The sequence below is a fragment of the Ornithorhynchus anatinus genome, chromosome 1 (assembly GCF_004115215.2).
Source record: "Ornithorhynchus anatinus isolate Pmale09 chromosome 1, mOrnAna1.pri.v4, whole genome shotgun sequence".
Classification (NCBI taxonomy): Eukaryota; Metazoa; Chordata; class Mammalia; order Monotremata; family Ornithorhynchidae; genus Ornithorhynchus; species Ornithorhynchus anatinus.
The window spans coordinates 129,463,410-129,483,100 of record NC_041728.1 but is presented as its reverse complement, the minus strand read 5'-3'; the positions used below and the strand labels follow the sequence as shown (position 1 = coordinate 129,483,100).

Sequence of the window (19,691 nt, the reverse complement as noted above, 5' to 3'; positions counted from 1 at the left end):
TGTGGAAAAGAATGCTGGTTTGTTAGGAGGTCTTTCTTTACCCAACACAAACCTTAGCAGCCCTGGAAAAATCTTCGAGAACTGACTTGGAGAAGGGATGCATTTTTTGCCCCCCTCTAATCAGGATTGCTCTTTAGTAGATTTGCATAATCTTACTGGGAGGGGGGTTATTTGCAAGTTCAAAGGGATGAAATTCCATGCAGACTTTTTCCATTCAGCTTTTCTTAATCTAGAAAGTGTGAAGTATTTCCACAAATGTCTTCCTTCCCCTACCAAGCCAGGCTAGTTTTATTTCTGGTAAAAGCTAGAACCAGGAACACACACTTCCCTTCCTCTTTTCTGATCCCATCGTATTGAGTAGTGGTCTGGGTTGGTTCCAGCAAGAGGGTTTTACTAGGAGTGGAGCCGTTTATAAAGACAACAAACAGTTTTAGGGCCCAGTACCATCTTCCCTGCTGCCTTTTTCAGAAATCAAAATATGCTTAAAATTGTATTTACCCTTCTATTGAATAGTGTTTAAGGCGTAGTTCTTGATGGAAAGCTGGGTGAAGCTAAGTAAACCAGCTATTTGGGACACAATTTCAAATTTCCATCCCCATACCAGCTTAGTGTCTTGCTGGAAAATTTCTATGATCTGGCTTGTAGCAACGCTGAAATGTGCTATGGGGATAACTTTGCCGTGCCCTGCATGCTCCGTATTTTTTTTTCCTCTCCATTAGCTGCTAGAACTCCGATGAGCGTCACATGTAAGAGGATCTGAGAAACAAAGACTGTGATTGTTTCCAGTAAAACTGCTGAAGGCCTGCTGGGAAATTTATTAATGTAAACCGATATAATGCTACTTAGGCATGAAAATCCACACTTATGATTTACCCGCTCCTTTTTTGTAAACAAAAATATTAATGCTTTTTTGTTTCATTAGTTAAGAACATTTCGTTGCAAGTTCAGACATAACACCTGTAGCTGCAGTAGACAAGTGTGACCTTCAGAAAACTGAGGAAGGTAAACCTGAAAGGAAAGGAACTTTCTATCTGCAGACTTGTAAAATGATTTAGCTCAGGGCTGATCCTTTCCTTCATGTTTTTACAGCTGGTAGTTGTATTTCCAGGCAGTCTTTTACAGTTAGATGACCTGTTTTTAACGCAAACCAATATATAGTGAATGAGAGAGAAGCTGCCGGCAGGCAAATGAGAAATGTTTTATTTTAATTCTGCCCTAGAGGTGACCAAGTGATCAGTCACCCATCCTGAAGTGATAAATGTTTTTCCTGAGGGGAATACAGACCTATACCAAGGAGGTATTGCAGCTTCATTTTTTCTAGGAAAATTTGGAAATCGTAAATGATCTTTAGTTTGGTCAGAGTTTAATTCCTTTGTAGCTGGGAACGTGTCACTTCTTTGGTACTTACCAAGTGCTTTATCCAGTGGTATTATATGGTGGGAAGAGAGCTTAGTACAGTGCTTTGCACACAGTAAGCACTCAATAAACACCACTGATCGAAGAAGATGCTTTCCAAATAAAGTGCTGCTTTTGGAATCTGTAGATTATAATAATCACTTTAGTACTATTGAGGGTTTATAATAATCTAGATCACCTATGGGAAGTATACTAACTGTGCAGTCTATAGAAATGGCTTGTGGGTACCCTGGATATCCGTATTTTCAATACAGGGGATACCCCCATGTGAGGACTCTTTTTAATAATAATAACGATGATGGTATTTAAGCGCTTACTAAGTGCCAAGCACTGTTTTAAGCGCGGGGGTAGATACAAGGTAATCGGGTTGTCCCTCATGGGGCTTTCAGACATAATCCCCATTTTACAGATGAGGGAACTGAGACTCTGGGACTTGCCCAAAGTCCCACAGCTGATGCGTGGTGGAGCCGGGATTAATAATAATAAAAAAAAATTGTGGTATTTGTTAAGCGCTTACTATGTGCCAAGTATTGTACTAAGCGCTGGGGGAGATGCAGCATATTAGGTTGGACACAGTCCTGTCCCACGTAGGGCTCACTGACTCAATCCCCATTTTACAGAGGAGGTAACTGAGGCCCAGGGAAGTGAAGTGACTCGCCCAAGGTCACACAGCGGACAAGTGGCAGAGGTGGGATTAGAACCCATGACCTCCGACTCCCAAGCCCGGGCTCTTTCCACTAAGCCACGCCGCTTCTTTTGGAGAATCCAAAGGCCTCTTGCAGTGTTTGCTACCTCGGCGGTTTCATCAGCTATCGGTCGAGTGAGCCGTTGCGATATCGACGGAGGGGATAGTTAGCCTTTAGTTAAAAGATGAATCTTCCTTTGGTGAGATGGCAACTGTGAAAGGAGATGCCTCAGAGAGAGAGTCACCTGGACGCTTCCTCCATGAAAATATGGCCGGACAGATTTTCGAGTCCCTTGCTGTTTGGGGCGAGCTCAATCATTCAGGCCCCAGTGATTGAGTTGAAAATCATGCCCTACCTAGCGGCAGATTGTGTTTGACTTGTTTGGCCATAATGGTGATGGTTTGCGCGGCTCAGCGGAAAGAGCCCGGGCTTGGGAGTCAGAGGTCATGGGTTCTAATCCCGGCTCGGCCACTTGTCAGCTCTGTGACTTTGGGCAAGTCACTTCACTTCTCTGTGCCTCAGTTACCTCGTCTGCAAAATGGGGATGAAGACTGTGAGCCCCATGCGGGACAACCTGATCAACTATCCCCCCCAGCGCTTAGACCAGTGCTTTGCACATAGTAAGAGCTTAACAGATACCATCATCATTATTATTATTATTATTACCCAGCAATCGTATTTCAAGCAGTCATATTTATTGAGTACTTACTGTGTGTCGAACCTTGTTCAAAGTACTTGGGAAAGTAAAATGTAACACAGTTAAAAATATTTAAGATAGTTGGTAGACACCTTTTCTGCCCACAAGTTTACTCCTGCCCAATCCCCCTTGGACTCTTGCTTTTACTTACTTGCTCTTTCATTCATCTTCCCTCCTATCCCCACAGCACATATGTATATATCTGTAATTTATATATCTAATTTATTGATTTAATCTGTTTATATTAATGTCTGTCTCCCCCTCTAGACTTTAAGCTTGTTATGGGCAGAAATATATTGCACTCTCCCAAGTGCTTAGCAGTACTTTGTAGAGTGTCAGCGCTCAATAAATACGGTAGAATGAATGACTGAGTGACTCACCGGCTCACAGTGTTTGATGTTTGATGCCAATGTTTGCCCAAAGTCACACAGCTGATAAGTGGCAGAGCCGGGATTAGAACCCATGACCTCTGACCCTCCAGCCCGTGCTGTTTCCACTAAGCTACGCTGCTTCTATATAAACTGATATATATCAGTTATATATTCATTCAATAGTATCTATTCATTCAATAGTATTTATTGAGCGCTTACTATGTGCAGAGCACTGTACTAAGCGCTTGGAATGAACAAGTCGGCAACAGATAGAGACAGTCCCTGCCGTTTGACGAGCTTACGGTCTAATCGGGGGAATATATATATATGTATAGAAGGTCAAATATAGTAGCTGTGTTGGTGACTTTCGATGTTATTGGATAGCAACACTACTTGCTGAAAGAAATCTTAGCATAAAAACATAATGTTTAATCAGCCGGCGTTTTTTTGTTGGAGAAGACACTGTACAGAGCTCTGGACTAAGCTCTTGGGAGACTTCAGTCGGTGAACACAATCCCTGCCTTCTAGGAGTTTGTAATCTCATTAGGGAGGCCAACGTTAAAATAAATTTCAGCTAAGGGAGCCAAAAGAGTTCACAAATGCTGTGAGGGATAGTGGTGAGGTGAGTACCTAAATGCTTAGTGGGTATGAATTATTATTGTTATTATTATTGTATTTGTTAAGCACTTACTATATGCCAGACAATGTAGTAAGCGGTGGGGTGGATCCAAGCAAATCGGGTTGGACACAGTCCCTGTCCCACACGGGGCTCAAAGTCTTGATCCCCGTGTTACAGATGAGGTGACCGAGGCCCAGAGAAGTGAAGTGACTTGCCCAGGGTCATCCAGCAGACAGGTGAGGGATCGGGGATTAGCACCCATGACCTTTTGACTCTCAGGCCTGTGCTTTATCCACTAAGCCAGAAGAGAAAGAAAATAGGGTGGGAGATGAGAGATGAGTCAGGGAAGGCCTTCTGGAGGATTCTGATGGTGTTTTGAAGATGGGGAGGATGGTAAACTATGATTCGGTTAATCACAAACTTCACTGAAATTCATATTGAATACTGAAATCAAACCGATAAAATCACTTACCCCTCCCTTTGCTGTCCAGCCCCTTTCTTTGGGTTGACGCAGTTTCCCCCAGTGTCTCATACCACCAGCTTAACGTTCGACTTTGGTTTTCCTCAGCAGTGTGAGAGCCTTACTAAGTGGGATGAAGTCCTTCGCCTCCCTCTTTTTTTAGGGTATTTAAGTGCTTACCATGTGCTGGGCACTCTGCTAAGCTTTGGGTTAGATTCGTGCTAGTCAAGGTGGATACAGTCCCTGTCCCAAATGGGGCTCACGGTCTTAATCCCCATTGTGCAGATGAGGTAACTGAGACAGAGAAGTGAAGCAACTTGCCCAAGGTCACACAGAGGGATGGCGTAGCTTAGATTAGAACCCAGGGCCTTCTGACTTCCAGGCCAGTACTTTATCCACTAGGCCACGCTCCCTCTTCCCCAAATACTTTGTCCCTAGTGCAGTCCTTACCCTGACCTCAAATTTCAATTTTATGTGCTTTTCCTTAAATCAACCTGCATTTCCTGGTGAAAAAAATGAGGATGCACTAAATGGATTCTTTTGCTCTTTTAATATTTTGGGCTTGTAACCATTCACATGGTTTAGAAGAAAGAAACAAACATCTTTTGAGAAACAGAATCTGCGATTCTCACGGCTGTAGATTTTGTTGGCCGCGTGCCTCTCTGCTCCATCCGAAGTTTTCCATAAACACCACTGTTGGCTGTGGGTCAGACATGCGCACGGGAGCTCTTTCCCTGCTCCTTCTCCTTAGGAAGTCCACTAAATTAGACCAAGGAGGCCAGCGATGCATTTTTTTAATCTTTTCATCCTAGAGAAGCCCCTAACCGCTGAAGCGAACTGCCCAATTAGGAAGAAGCAATTCCACCTCCGAAAGATAAAAAGGATTTATCTGTGGGACGCTGAGGCTGGGCTCTTCTCAGGATTTGCTTTAGAAATGCCTTGTTGCAAGCTACCTGTGTATCTTTATCATCCAAGTCATTTACTCTTCACTTAAATTCACCCTGTTTCTCCCTCCCACCCCTTCTAGATTAGAAGACTCGTGGCATCCTAACACCTTGCAGAGTCTCCCCCGCCTCCGCGTTTCGCTCGGTTTATGTTTGTACTCTCCCAAGCGCCCGAGCTCCGCCGTGCTCCGCAGACACCGTCGCCGGTCCCAGCGTGATCGAGGAAAACAGTGTTGTATAGTGGAAAGAGCCTGGGAGTTAGGGGGTTCTAACCCTACCCCTGCGGTTCACCAGTCGGGTGATCTCGAGCAAGTCATTTCACTTGTCTGGGCCTCGGTTTCCTCGTGTAAAATGCGGGTTAAATACCATTGATTGATTGATTTAGAAGGTGGATTGGGAGAAGTTTGCACCACCCCCGCGCTTGCCGGCACCTGTTGTTAGGGAGTGTCCCTTGTGTCACCCAGGGCCGTTCGGGGTGGGCCGAGGGGTGGGTGGAGTCCCCGTCCCGCAAGGGCCAGTCATCAGATCATTAGGCAGGACTTTGCTCCCCGGGCCTTCTCTAGCAACTTGATCCAGGAAGCCGTGCTGTTAGGTAACGGATCTAGAGGGCCACCTGCACCAACACCTCCCCGCTTCAAGCCGAGTCGAGAGGGAGAAAGGGAAGGTTGCTTTCCTTTTCTAAGATGGCCGCGCTTTGCAGCACTCCCTGGAGCCGCAGACTGGAAAGTGGACCTGGGTGTTAGTTAACATTCAATGGTTTGGGCAAGAATTGTTCTCATTTAACGTACCGCAGACTGTGAGCTCGTTGTGGGCAGGGAATGTGTCTATTATGCTGTTATACTATACTCTCCGAGGTGCACAGTAAGCGCTCAGTAAATACGATTGAATGAATGAATGAACAAAGAGCCAAAGACCAACTTATGCCAGCTACCTATTTGGACGCGTCGGTGTCCTTAAGCCGTTTATCTTTGCTTTTCATTTGTTTCCTAGTTTTTGGTGCAGCTCCGAATTAAGCTCTTTTGCTTTCTTGTAGATGATTGCAACCCTTTATGCCTAGGTTTTGTGACTGGAAGATAGCACTGATTACGTGGCACATTGTTTAATCTTTCCCCGAGAAGGCCACGCCATAATTCCTCGTGAAGGGTTCTTGTTTCGTAGCTGCCTTGAATTAATTTCTGTATAGTTCTAAATTCTTCTGGATGGCAATTTATCTCCCTTCTTTATAATCCTGCGTTTTTCACTTTCTCGATCTAGCCTCTTTCCAATCTTTGGATTTATATCCCAGGATCTAGGGTGATAGAGGAAAAACGGTGAGGCTTATGGAAAGAACATGGATCTGGGAGTTAGGGGATCTGGGTTCTAATCTTGGCTCTGCAGTTTTGTCAGTTGGGTGACCTTGGGCAAGTCACTTCACTTCCCCTGTGCTTCAGTTTCCTCATCTGTAAAATGGGGGCTAAATGCTTGTTCTCCTCCCCCCCCTTAGATTGTGAGCCCTGCGTGGAGTTGTGGAAGCTGGGAAAAGTCATACGAGCATCATAATTCTTTGTCAGAGTGACCTGCCCAAGGTGTCAGGGCAGACATCTGAAAATGTGCTCTCCCTATGTTTCAGACTTTGAGCCCCTTGTGGGAGGGGGACTGCATTGGATCTCATTCTCTCCTTTCTCTACCAGCTCATATCAGTATTTGGAAGACAGTGTTTTCTGAGTGCAATAAAAATTACTGCTGCTATTGTTCATGTTGTTTTTATAATAATTATAGAACCGAAGGAGAGGAAAACACTGCCTTGTCCCCGCCCCCTCCCCCCCCCCCCAGGAAATAAAGGAAGAGAAACAGCATGGTCTAGTGGCCTGGGAGTCCGAAGGACTGGGTTCTAATCCTGACTCTGCCACTTGTCTGCTGGGTGACCATGGACAAGTCACTTCTTTTATCTGTGCTTCAGTTATCTGTAAAGTGGAAGTTAAGACTGTGAGGTCCATAAGGGACATGGGCTGTGTCCAGCCTGATTAGCATCAGTGCTTAGGACAGTGTCTGGCACATAAGCACTTAAATACAAAGAATAAATAAAAACTAAGAGAAAAGTTGTGTTGGAGCCGGGATTAGGACTCAGATCCTCTGACTCATACAGGTCTGTGCTCTTTAAACTAGGTCACACTGTTTGTCTTCATGAGTGTGTGTGTTGGTGGTTGTCGGGGGGCAGGGGTGGGAAGTGTTTTCCTCTCCTTTGGCTTTATAATAATACAACATTAACAAAAGCAGCAGTAATTTTTATTGCACTTATCAAACACCATTTGCCAAATCTTGCTTTGAGCTGGTGACGAAAGAAGAGAATCAAATTCTGTATTGGCCCTCTTCCACCAGGGGCTCAGAGTTTGACAGGTAGGGAGAGCAAGTATCTCATCCCCCTTTTCAAGTGAGGAAACTGAGACTGGGAGAAGTTAAATGACTGGCCCAAGGTCATATAAGAGGTCAGTGGCAGGGTTGGTTTTAGATCTCTTGACTGGCGGAAGCTCTGCTTTCTCAAGTTTGTCTCTGTCGCTGTCTTTCTACGGTTGACCTTCTCACTTTAGAGCCTCCCTATGCTTCTGTTTTTCCCCTCGACATTAGTTCTCCTCGCCTCCTTTCCTCGGTGGACCCCCAACCCATTTTTATCTTTGTCTCTTTCCTAGTTTAATTTGAACTCTTTCGTTGGACCAGTGGAAAGATCAGGGTGCTGAGAATCAGGAGAACGTGGGTCTAGCCCCAGTTCTGCCTGTAGCTGGCTATCAGTCAATCAGCTGTACTTATTGAGCGCTTACCGTGTGCAGAACACTGTACTAAGTGCTCGGGATAGTAAAAATATAACAGTAAACAGACACCCTGCCCACGGTGAGCGGATAGTCTAGAGGAGGTGGCTGGTGAGGGTGAAGCCCAGACGTGCAATTGGCAATATGCTGCACTCCCGCGTGCCCACTTTCTCGTCACAGTTCGTGCTTCAGTCGGATCATGCCTGGCAGGGACGAGAGAATGTGAACTGCGCTCTGCAAGCCACTAGCAATATAATCCATCCCTCTACGCAGGTTCTTGGTCCGGAAGTGGCCTAGTGGAAAGAGACCGGATCTAAGAATCAGGAGACCTGGGTTCTGATCGCAGCTTCACCACTTGCCTGATGTGGGAACTTGGGCAAATCATTTAAATGGTCTGCGCCTCAGTTTCCTCCTCTTTAAAACGGGTTTAAATACCTGTCTTCCCTCGTCTCAAGCACCCACCCCTATATGGGGCCAGGACCTGATATGACGGTATTGTATCGACCCCGGTGCTTAGCCTATAGTAAGTGTTTAACGAATGTATTAATCATCATCATCGTGAGGTTGACCGAGGCTAATCCTTCATTTCTGACTGAAGAAGCTCCACTGCGTCGTTCTACGTTCATCTTTCCCTTGTCCTACTTTTTCTCCACTATATAGTCACCCCGCTTCCACCTATTATCCCATGGTCACTTTTCTGCCTTCCCAAAGATAGCCTGCCTTTCTTTCTGCCCTTTCCTTTCGGTCTCTCTTGTCGCCTTTCCACCCAGCCCTTCCATCTTTTAGTCTCTTCTGATTCGTTTTCCCCAGCCGTCGTATTTCTCCCCCATTTTCTCCCCTCCCCGGCAAGCCAGTTCCCCAGATCAGCCCAGCCTCATTGCTCCCCATCCTGGACGATGCACAGTGTTGCTGGTGCTGGAGCTAGCCACCTCATCCAGAGTAGGCTGTGGAGAGGAGCTGCTCTCTGGGTGTCACCCCTCCCCAACCCCTAACCCCCCATTCTTCTTCTGCACTCTGGTGACCCAAGTAGAGACTAGGGACTGGGTCAAGCCCAGGGTGGAATCCTTCGAAGGATCCTAGCCTGCGGCTTGATGACCCCGACATTTTCTAGAGCACGGGGCCCAGATGAGCGTATTTCAGAAGAGAGTGTTGGTCGTGGGGCCCATTCTTTCCCAGCTCCTTGGTGCTGAGGGATGATGATGATGATGGTATTTGTTAAGCACTTGCCAGTGAGGATCAGGGCAGAATCAAGGTGCTTCACCATTTCCTGCCTTGAACCGGGTGGGTGACCAGCTACTTGGTTCCCCACAGAGATAGCAGTCAAAGAAACCGGTTTGGGTTTTGTTAAGGATGAATAATAATGTTGGCATTTGTTAAGCGCTTACTTTGTGCACAGGACTGTTCTAAGCGCTGGGGTAGATACAAGGGAATCAGGTTGGCCCACGTGAGGCTCACGGTTCATCCCCATTTTACAGATGAGGTAACTGAGGCCCAGGGAAGTGAAGCGACTTGCCCACAGTCACGCAGCTGACAAGTGGCAGAGCTGGGATTCGAACCCATGACCTCTGACTCCCAAGCCCAGGCTCTTTCCACTGAGCCACGCTGCTTGGGAGCGGATGAAGGGAGATGAGAGAGTGAGAGATGGGGATAGGTCACAACCGGGGCCATAACCTGGTCTTAACTTATGCCGTCGAGTCGTCGCCGACCCATAGCGACACCGTGGACACATCTCTCCCGGAACGCCCCGCCTCCATCTGCGGTTGTCCTTGTAGGGTATCCATAGAGTTTTCTTGGTAAAAATATGGAAGTGGTTTATCTTTGCTTCCTGTGCAGTCAGCTTGGGTCTCCAACCCTCGGCCCTCTCCCCTGCCTCTGCTTCTCAGCACAGGTGAGTTTTGACTTGTAGCCGATGGCCTGCCACTCGCTAACCACTGGCCAAGCTAGAAATGGAATGGACAGGCCTCTGCTTGACTCTCCCTCCCGTAGTCGAAACTGATAGAGTATTGGAAACTCTCCAGGTGCGACCCTGAGAGGGGGCCTTGACTCGGTAGGGAGCTCAATACGTATGTGCTCTTCCATTGTGTTTTCAGCGGGTGCCTTCTCCCTTAGGATACAGAGGCAATGCAAGAGAAGCAGCCTGGCTCAATGGAAAGAGCCCGGGCTTGAGAGTCGCAGGTCAAGGGTTCTAATCCCAGCTCCGCCTCTTGTCAGCTGTGGGATTTAGGGCAAGTTCTCGGTGCCTCAGTTACCTCATCTGTAAAATGGGGATGAAGGCTGTGAGTCCCACATGGGACAATCTGATCACCTTGTATTCCCCCCCCCCCAGCGCTTAGAACAGTGCTTCGCACACAGTAAGCGCTTAACAAATAGCATCATTATTATTATTTATGCTGCCTGACCTCTGGCTTTGACAGTTGGTTAGCAGCACATACATATACACCACCAAGCGGGAGGGGGATTATAACATGAGTGGTGGAAATCACAAAAGTATTCAATTATAGGAGATTTAATGTCAGAAACCAGTACAGTGAAACCATTGTTCTTTTGCTTCCTCGGGTGTTTTTTTTTCCCTTGGTTCAGTGTTTTAGGGAGGGTCCTGCTGTTTTCCTTCAGTAAAACTGGCAAAGTATAGGGAGGCCACCATGTATGTATGTTTAAGTATAAATAACTGGCTCCATATTTAAAGGAATCCTTTGGAATGTCAGTTTGCAAAGACCACATTTTTTGGACTCTGGTGGTTTGCCATTTTGTTTTGGCCCTTTAAGCATCTTAAAAATCTTCGGTTCTTTTGACTTTGTATTTTAAAATGGGTTTTATGTGAAGATGGATTAACCTGAAGTAACCCCGCTCGTTCTTTGCCTGGAAGCAACTAAAAGATTGAAAAGCACCCACCTCGTCTCCAGTTCTCCCTTTTGTGTATGGTGGTGATTGCTAACAGATGGTAGTAACTGATCACCAAAGTTTTTTTTTAATGGTTTTTGTTAAGCGCTTACTATGTGGCAAACACTCTTTCAAGCACAGTGTAGATAGAGGTTAATCAGGTCAGACACAGTCCCTGTCCCACCCGAGGCTCACAGTGCAGGTGAGTTGTCATGAAAGTCTGTTCGGACGGTCACCGCCTTGTTCTGAAATCCTGGTCAACGTGATAGAGGTGTGCCGCGTGGGGGAGGAGATGGGGAAGAAATCCAGGGAGTGTGGCTAGGGTTGTTGGGAGATGTTTTCTCAGTTTAGTCGCCCAGATCATGTGGGGGCCAAGGCCTGGTCGACCCCCAAGGACGTTCGCCAGTGGTACCTGGCACTGAACGTTTAAAAAAGAGGCAGGAAATTTGGTTTTTTATTAAGTCGTGGTAAATGGAAGGGGTTTTTTAAAATGGCAGGGCAGAATCTGGGGGAGAAGCAGCGAGTTTAAGTGCTGTTAAAAAACAGTTCATTACCAGTGATTAATTAGATTATTAAAGACTGAAACCAACGTGACTTCTGACAGGAAAATCTGTTTAGTTGCACTGCTCTCATTTGCCATAGGTATGTTCATGGCCATCCAGTCACTTGGCTAGCTTGTGTATATGGTTTGGGAAAAATCAGAGAAAACCTAATAATAAGACTAGCATAAGAAATGCCATACTCTGGCTGGGAACTTCTATGGCTGTTGCCCTTGATGTAGGCCTTTGAAAAAAGCTAGTAATCTTGTAACTGCTACTCCCTGTTTGAACTTTTAAAGATCACTAATGTGTTTTGTAAATTTTATTCCGTGTCTTAAGTAAAGGTCTGTTTATAGCGTATACCATTTAAATTAGTTTCCAGAAAATTGTTCACGTTTCTTTCCCATTCTGGTTGTTCTTCGAATTCATTTGCTGATTTTTAAAGAATTGAAATGGCCAACGGTGCAGGACATTGGCTTTAGGTGTTGCTATTAGTTTTTTTTGTCTGCGGGAATAGCACGTTTACTTATCTTTATGTTACTTTCTTCACAGTGAGACCAAACTTTGAAGAAGGAGGGACAACAGTCACAGGGAGGAAGCACGAATTCATCCGTTCAGAAAGTGAGAACTGGCGGATCTTTAGAGAAGAACAAAATGGGGACGACGAAGACGGGGGCTGGCGGCTAGCTGGATCACGGAGGGACGGGGAGCGATGGCGGCCTCATAGTCCAGGTGAGAAATCTGGAAAATGACGATCAGCAAGGGGATTTGCACCTCTGGGATTACAATGAATTGGTGTTCAGAAATTTGATGGTTGCAATGTCAATGTGAACAGTTTTTATTTAGCCCTTTCATATTACTGTACTAAGTCCTTAGAGAACATTCCAAGACATTGAAGACTCAGACCCTTCCATTGGTTTTAAAATTGAATGGGAGAGACAGGTGTGAACTGATGAATGGGTCATTATTGATTGATGAAGAGAGAGACTAGACGTGAAGAATAAAACAGTTAACTATGCCTGTTGAATTGACTAGTGGAAGGGCATGACTGGGGTAGAGATAGGAGAATCGTGGGACCGTCAGATTTTGCTCAGGGGGATTCTAGACCGTAAGCTCACTGTGGCCAGCTTGTCTACCACCTCTGTTACATTGGACTCTTCCAAGTGCTTAATACAGAGTTCCGCGCTCAGTAAGCACTATTGGTGGATCGACTGAGGAACGAAGAGCCCGAGCTGCAATGAGCAGGAGAAGAGGACATAATAATAATAATAATAATGGTATTTGTTAAGCACTTACTATATGCCAAGCCCTGTTCTGAGCGCTGGAGGAGATACAAAGTAATCAGGTTGTCCCGTGTGGGGCTCACAGTCTTAATCACCATTTTACAGAGGACCTGAGGCACATAGAAGTGAGTGACTTGCCCAAGGTCACACAGCGGACAAGTGGTGGAGCTGGGATTAGAACCCATGTCCTCTGACTCCAAGCCTGTGCTCTTTCCACTAAACCACACTGCTTCTCTAAATAATATAAGTATATAAGTAATAGGGAGCCAGCCACTGGAGAACCTTAAAGCTGATGGCTTTACATGGGTGTTTTGATCAGGAGAATGATGTGCTTCGATCTGCGTTTTGAAAAGATGATACTCAACTTCTGTTCCTAAGAGTCCGAAGAGGGGAGAGGCCAGGCGGCGGGTCACCGGGAAGGAGACGGGACGCCGAGCCCCAAGAAACTCACGCTTGGTACCAAGCGTCCAACAGGCCAAGTGCCACTCATTTAGGAGAAAGTGGTAGCTGGGGAATTTGGGGTAATACACTTGGCAAACCATAATGCAGACATCCTCTATAATTAACGAGAGGTAAACCTCGCGTGAGAAAGGGCAAAGGCTTGCTTGGTCCTGTTAATTCTTCACTGATCGGTGTCCTTAAAGCCCAAAAGAGTTAATGTTCCTACCCCGCAAGTGCCTGTTTTGCAATCAGAGAGCAACTGGTCTCTGGGAGTTCAGGATTCTGTGTTGACCATCAACTTTTGTTTTGTGGATAGAGGAACCAAAAGAAAATGGGCTTATGGTATAAGAAAGGACCCATTCTCTGGCTAGTCTACAAATGTGCCCTCAGTTTATTTTAAGAAGACGCATTAACGCTAGGTCAAACGCATTATCACGTGTTTCTGTTCGGTTAAGGTTTGGGGGAAGGAGAATGAATAGCAGTGATTAGTAATTCTTTCTGCTCCTGAATGTGTTTCAAAGGAATCTTTCCCTTGACATTGGATATGCTGGTAACTGAAGATATTGGAGCTCTGTATTTAAGTTCAGACCCTATTAAATTGCTAATTCAACCTTTCATGACTACCAGATGTGAATGTAGTTTGGGTCATGGGGACAGAGAGAGAGTTTACATACAAAGAGAGTATACTGAGGCTGTAAGCCCTTCATAAGTGCTCAGTAAATACCAGTGATTCATATACAGACTTCAGTTTCAGTGAATTCAGAGGTCATCAGTCAGTCAGATTTATTGAGCTCTTAGTGTGTGCAGAGCACTGTAGTAAGCACTCGGGAGAGTCGAATCCAACAGAGTTGGTAGACATTTTCCCTGCCTAGTCTAAAGGGGGAGACAGGAATTATTGTCAATAATTAAATTTTGAATATGTACACAAGTTTTGTGGGGCAGAGGGTTGGGTGAATAAAGGATACAAATCCAAGTGCTCATTGCATCGCAGAAAGGAGAGGGAGTGCAGGAAATGAGGGCTAGTCAGAGAAGGCCTTTTGGAGATGGGATTTTAATAAGACTTCAATGTGGAGAGAGTGATGGTTGTTGGATATGAAGGGGGAGGGGGTTCTAGGAAGAGGGAGCGTGTCGGCAAGGGGTTGGCAGCGAGATAGCTGAGATTGAGGTACAGTGAGTAGGCTAGCATTTGGGGAGTGAAGTGAACGCGTCGGCTTGTAGGAAGTCAGCGAGGTGAGATAGGAGGGGTCCAAGTGACGGATTGTTTTAAAGCAATCACTTTCTGTTTGATATGGAGGTGGATGGGCAACCACTGTAGGCTCTTGAGGAGTGGGGAGACATGGACTGAGTGTTTTTTTTTTTAGAAAAATGATCCAGGCAGCAGAGTGAAGTAAAGACTGCAGTGGGGGAGAGACAGGAGGCAGGGAGATGAGTGAGGAGGAAGAGGCAGTAATCAAGGTGAGATAGGATAAGTGCTTGGATCAGCATAGTTGCAATTTGGATGAAGAGGAAAAGGCGGACTTTGGCGATGTTGTGAAGGTAGAGCCGACAGGATGTGGTGAGAGACTGAATATGTGGGTTAATTGAGAGAGGTGAGGCAAGGATGATGCCAAGGTTATACACATGTGAGATAGGAAAGAGAGTGATGATGTCTACAGTGGTGGGGCAGAGAGGACAGGCTTTAGGTGGGAAGATAAGGAATTCTGTTTTGGACACGTTAAGTTGGAAGTATTGACGTAACATCCAAGTAGAGATGTCCTGAAGGCAGGAGAAAATTCGAATCTGCAGAGCTGGAGGGTTAAATTTGGGAATCATCCCCTCAGAGAAGGTAGTTGAAGCTTTAGGAGCGAATGAGTTCTCCAAGGGAGTGGGTGTAGATGGAGGATAAAGAGAACCCAGAACTGAGCCTTGATGGACCCCCACAGGTAGAGGAAGACAGAGCAGGAGCCTGCCAAAGAGACTGAGAATGAGCGATGAGGAGGAGAACTAGGAGAGGGCAGTGACAGTGACGCCGAGATTGAATAATATCTCCAGGAGGAAGGGAGCGGCTGGTGGTGTTGCAGGCAGCAGGGGAGGTCTAGAAGGGTTAGGATGGGGTAGAAGCCATTGGATTTGGCGAGAAGGAGATGACTGTTGGCCATCAAGAGGGCGGTTTCTGTGTAGTGAAGGGGAAGGAAACCAGATTGGTGGGGGTCAAGGAGAGAATCGGAGGAATTTGAGACAGTGGATGTAGACAACTCGCTCAGGGAATTTGGAGAGGAATGGGTAAGAGGGAGATGGAATGATTCCAAGTGCTTAGTACAGTGTTGTGCACACAGTAATCACTCAATAAATACGATTGAATGAATAACTGGAGGGAGCCATTGGTTCAGGGAAGGGTTTTTTTAGGATAGGGGATCCACATGTTTGAAAGCGTGGGGAAGGAGCCAAACAATCTTGTATTTGAGTGCTTACTGCAAGGGCTTTAAAGAGTACGGTATAAGAGTCGGTAGACACATACCCTGCCCACAAGGAGCTGTCAGTCTAGAGGGGACAGATACTAAAATGAGTTATTTGTAGGAGAAATGGCAGTGTAAGGACATGCACGTAAGTGCTGTGGGGCTGAGGGTGGGGTGCGTATAATAAGGCATATGGATCCAAGTGCATAAATGACACGGAGGGGAGGTTGGGGAGGGGAAGTAAGAGCTTAGTCAGGGAAGTCCTCTAAGGGAGATGTGGTTTTAGATGGGGAGAGTGGCGGTCTGTTCCCTAAGAAGCAGCATGGCTCAGTGGAAAGAGCATGAGTTTAGGAGTCAGAGGTTGTGGATTCTAATTCTGGCTCTGCCACTTGTCTGCTGTGTGACCCTGGGCAAACCACTTAACTTCTCTGTGCCTCAGCTCATCTGTAAAATGGGGATTAAGACTTTGAGCCACACGTGGGACAACCTGATTACCCTGTATCGACCCCAGCGCTTAGAACAGTGCTTCACACATAGTAAGTGCTTAACAAATGCCATAATAATAAGAAGGGGGAGAGAGTTCCAGACCAGAAGGACTTGGGCTAGTAGAGGTTGGTAGTGGAATAGAAAAGATCGAGGTACGATCAGTCAATTCACGGACTCCTCCGTACCATGCCCGTCTCTTCCCTAGATATAACGGTATTTGTTAAGAGCTTGCTTACGTGCCAAGCGCTGGACTAAGTGCCGGGATATATGCAAAATATACTGTCCGTGTCCTACATGGGGCTCACAGTCTGAATCAGGAGGGAAAATAGCACTTAGTCCCTTCTGTACAGCTGAGGAAACTGAGGCATAGAGAAGTAACATGACCTGGCCATGTCCGCCCAGCAGGCAAGTGCCAAAGCCGGGATCTGAACCAGGTCCTCCGTCAGACTCCCACGCCCGTGGTTTTTCCACTAGGCCCCACTGCATGCCTTCCTAGGGTTACCAGTGCATAGATTAGAGATGTTCAAACTTTGTCTTCTGTTACTGTGCGGGCCGAGCTCTTGCACCTTAGCATTTTTATAACAAAAGTAAATATAACATAATATAATATAACCCACAGTAATATAAAAGAGACAGTGATGGGCTCCGGCCCTTTTGACAGTAGTAGTGGTCTGCAGGGCTACTCCTGCCTTTCTCTCCCCAACACTCCCCTCCTACCTGGGAACGGCCGCTCGCCGTCTGTTTGAGGAAATTGTTTTTGAGCTTTGGCTCTTGGGCCATACTATATATTTGGTTTGCTGCTTTTCAGCTCAAGGGACTAGGCCACCCCTGACAGAGATCATCTGGGGTGGCAGTTTATGGCATTTTGTCTTAAAAACGGTGATAAAATACTGTTGGAGTTGCTTTCTCCTTGTTTCTGTCCTATGTGTACATTTTGGACCGACTTTTCCCTTTCTTGGAAATAAATTGAAGTGTCAGAGTTAAGATGGGGCTCGAACTTCTTTTCAGGATTGAGCAAGTCTGAGAGTCTGGCTCAGAAGGCTTTGGGGACGGTGGCACCCATAGCCTCCATAGAGTGGATGCTTATGTCCCTTCAGCACTCTCCTCTGCTGCCAGTCACCCGCCTCTCATGGCCTGACCTCTGGGCTCCACAGGGTTGGTCCCTCTCTCTCCGAAGTGATACTTCATGAGTGTTGAAGGTCAGCGAGTGCCGTCTCTCCTGGTGCCCTGTCCCAGGAGGTGGCCCCAAGTGGGTCGATCAGTCACTCGGTGGAATTGCATGTCTGCCGTGTGCCAGGCACTTTGCTAAATCCTTGGGAGAGAACGATAGAATTATACGCTAGACAGATAAACTTCCATTCTGCCTCACGTGCACTCTGAGAACCACTTGCTTGTCCCCAGTGCTCCACCCACCCTGAGGTTCGCAACGAGTGGGAACTTTTATAGTACACTCTGTGGGCCTCGACGCTCAGTTCCCAGCATTTTCCCGTTCTCTCCCATTCCGCTACCAATATTCATTCAGTCGTATTTATTGAGCGCTTACTGTGTGCAGAGTGTGGTACTGAACGTGTGGAATGTACAAGTCAGCAATAAAGAGAGGCAATCCCTGCTCATACTGGGCTTACTATCTAGAAGGGGGGAGACAGACATCATGACAAATAAACAGGCATCAATATAAATAAATAGAATTATAGTTAATAATAATAATGTTGGTATTTGTTAAGCGCTTACGTGCCGAGCACTGTTCTAAGCGCTGGGGTGGACATAGGGGAATCAGGTTGTCCCACGTGGGGCTCACAGTCTTAATCCCCATTTTACAGATGAGGGAACTGAGGCACAGAGAAGTTAAGTGACTTGCCCACAGTCACACAGCCGACAAGTGGCAGAGCTGGGATTCGAACTCATGAGCCCTGACTCCAAAGACCGTGCTCTTTCCACTGAGCCACGCTGCTTCTCCAGCGTTATACATAGTTATATACATATATACCTAAGTGCTGTGGGGTAGGGGGGAGAGCAGAGGAAGCGAGTCAAGGTGATGCGGGAAGGGAGGGGGAACTGAGGAAAAGGGGGAACTTCTGTCTCCCCCTATAGACTGGGAGCTCCTTGTGGGTAGGGAATGTGTCTAGCAACTCTTGTTATATTGTACTCTCCCAAACTCAATGCTCTGCACACAAGTGCTCAATAAATACCACTGATTTTTCGAATGAGATCCCATAAATAGAACTACTGCAGTGTAACTATAACCAGAGTGTAACTCTAGTGAAAACCAAAACGTGCTTCCGTAACTGTTTTATAGCCTTTCTCCAGGCTGAGCACTTAAATGGTAATGGTTTCTGATTCTCGAGTGTCACAGGAGTATCCTTGTAAGGTCATCTGCTGTTTCTTCTTTCGCGCCTCTAATAAAGTATATGGCTTTCCGAAGTTGTTACCGTAAGGATCTTGTTCTTTAATCTTCCTCCCTTCACCGTCACCTCTTCAGGTAAACTCTCTTCTCGTGCTCTTCTGCCCCCACTTTAGACGGCCCACGTTCCGCAGGCTGGCGAGAACACTTGGAGCGGCGCCGAAGGTTCGACTACGATTTCCGAGAGCGGGACGACGAACGAGGGTACCGGAGAGTGAGATCCGGCAGCGGCAGCATAGACGACGATCGAGATAGTCTTCCCGAATGGTGCTTAGAGGACGCCGAAGAAGAAATGGGGACATTTGACTCATCCGGGGCATTTCTGTCGTTAAAGGTGAACCCTTTTTTCACCCTGGTGTCTTTTCTTTGGGTAAAGAAAAGAAATGAAGATGCTTATGAGTAGATTTGGCATTCTGCCCAAACCTTTAATCATTTGTATATGCTGAGCATCTACTGTATACAGAAGCACTGTACTAGAAGTACTAGGAGATTGGGAGAGAACTAGAAAATGTGATCCTTAAGGAGCTTACATCCTAGTAGATTTTACAGTATGAAAAATCTGTACATAAGTGTTATGGGAAGAGGGAAGGGAGAAATTGCCGGGGTCGGAACACCCCTCTTATCGAGGTCAGCAGGGCGGGAAAGTCATCCACTGGTTGGTGTTTTTCTTGCTACAGAAGGTTCAGAAAGAGCCCATCCCCGAAGAACAAGAAATGGACTTTCGGCCTGTGGAAGAAGGGGAGGAGCGTTCTGATTCTGAGGGAAGCCACAATGAAGAAGCCAAAGAACCTGACAAGACGGCCAAGAGAGAGGGAGAGAAACTGGAGAGAGTGGCAGGTAAGGAGAGTGTCACGGGTTTCTACCAATCCAAGATACCTTCCTCCTCCATTCAGTGACTGCATCCCTTTGTATCGCATCTGCCGACTCTGTTGTATTGTACTTTCCTGAGCGCTTAGTTCAGTGTCCTGATCTGTATTTACTCTCAGTATATACACTCAGTATATACCACTGCTTGATTAATGAAAGTAAAATGATTCCGTGTTTTAGAAGCAGCAGAAGAAACAGTCCAAACATCTTCACCGTCTGCCACGCCGGGGACTCCGACAGCCCACGAGGCCCAGGAACCAGGGCAGACCAGCTTATTTGAAAGAAAAGAGGACGCCAAGCCCGAAAGAACGGAAAAAACGGAAGAAAAGGAGAGCCGAGCAGAGAACCCACTACCGGCCAAAGCGTCGAGCAGAGGCGAAGGT

At 46.5% G+C, this 19,691-nt stretch overlaps 1 protein-coding gene across 12 annotated transcripts in view; it reads left to right on the top strand.

The window, feature by feature from the left end:
• GIGYF2 (GRB10 interacting GYF protein 2) overlaps positions 1-19,691 on the top strand; it is a 125,842-nt gene that overhangs the window by 68,172 nt on the left and 37,979 nt on the right. For all 12 annotated transcript variants that reach the window (XM_029064311.2, XM_029064270.2, XM_029064231.2 and 9 more), the window contains 4 exons: positions 11,948-12,127; positions 18,558-18,775; positions 19,119-19,278; positions 19,489-19,689. In XM_029064311.2, coding sequence (XP_028920144.1) covers positions 11,948-12,127; positions 18,558-18,775; positions 19,119-19,278; positions 19,489-19,689 — 759 coding nt within the window. The remainder of the gene's footprint in view (positions 1-11,947; positions 12,128-18,557; positions 18,776-19,118; positions 19,279-19,488; positions 19,690-19,691) is intronic.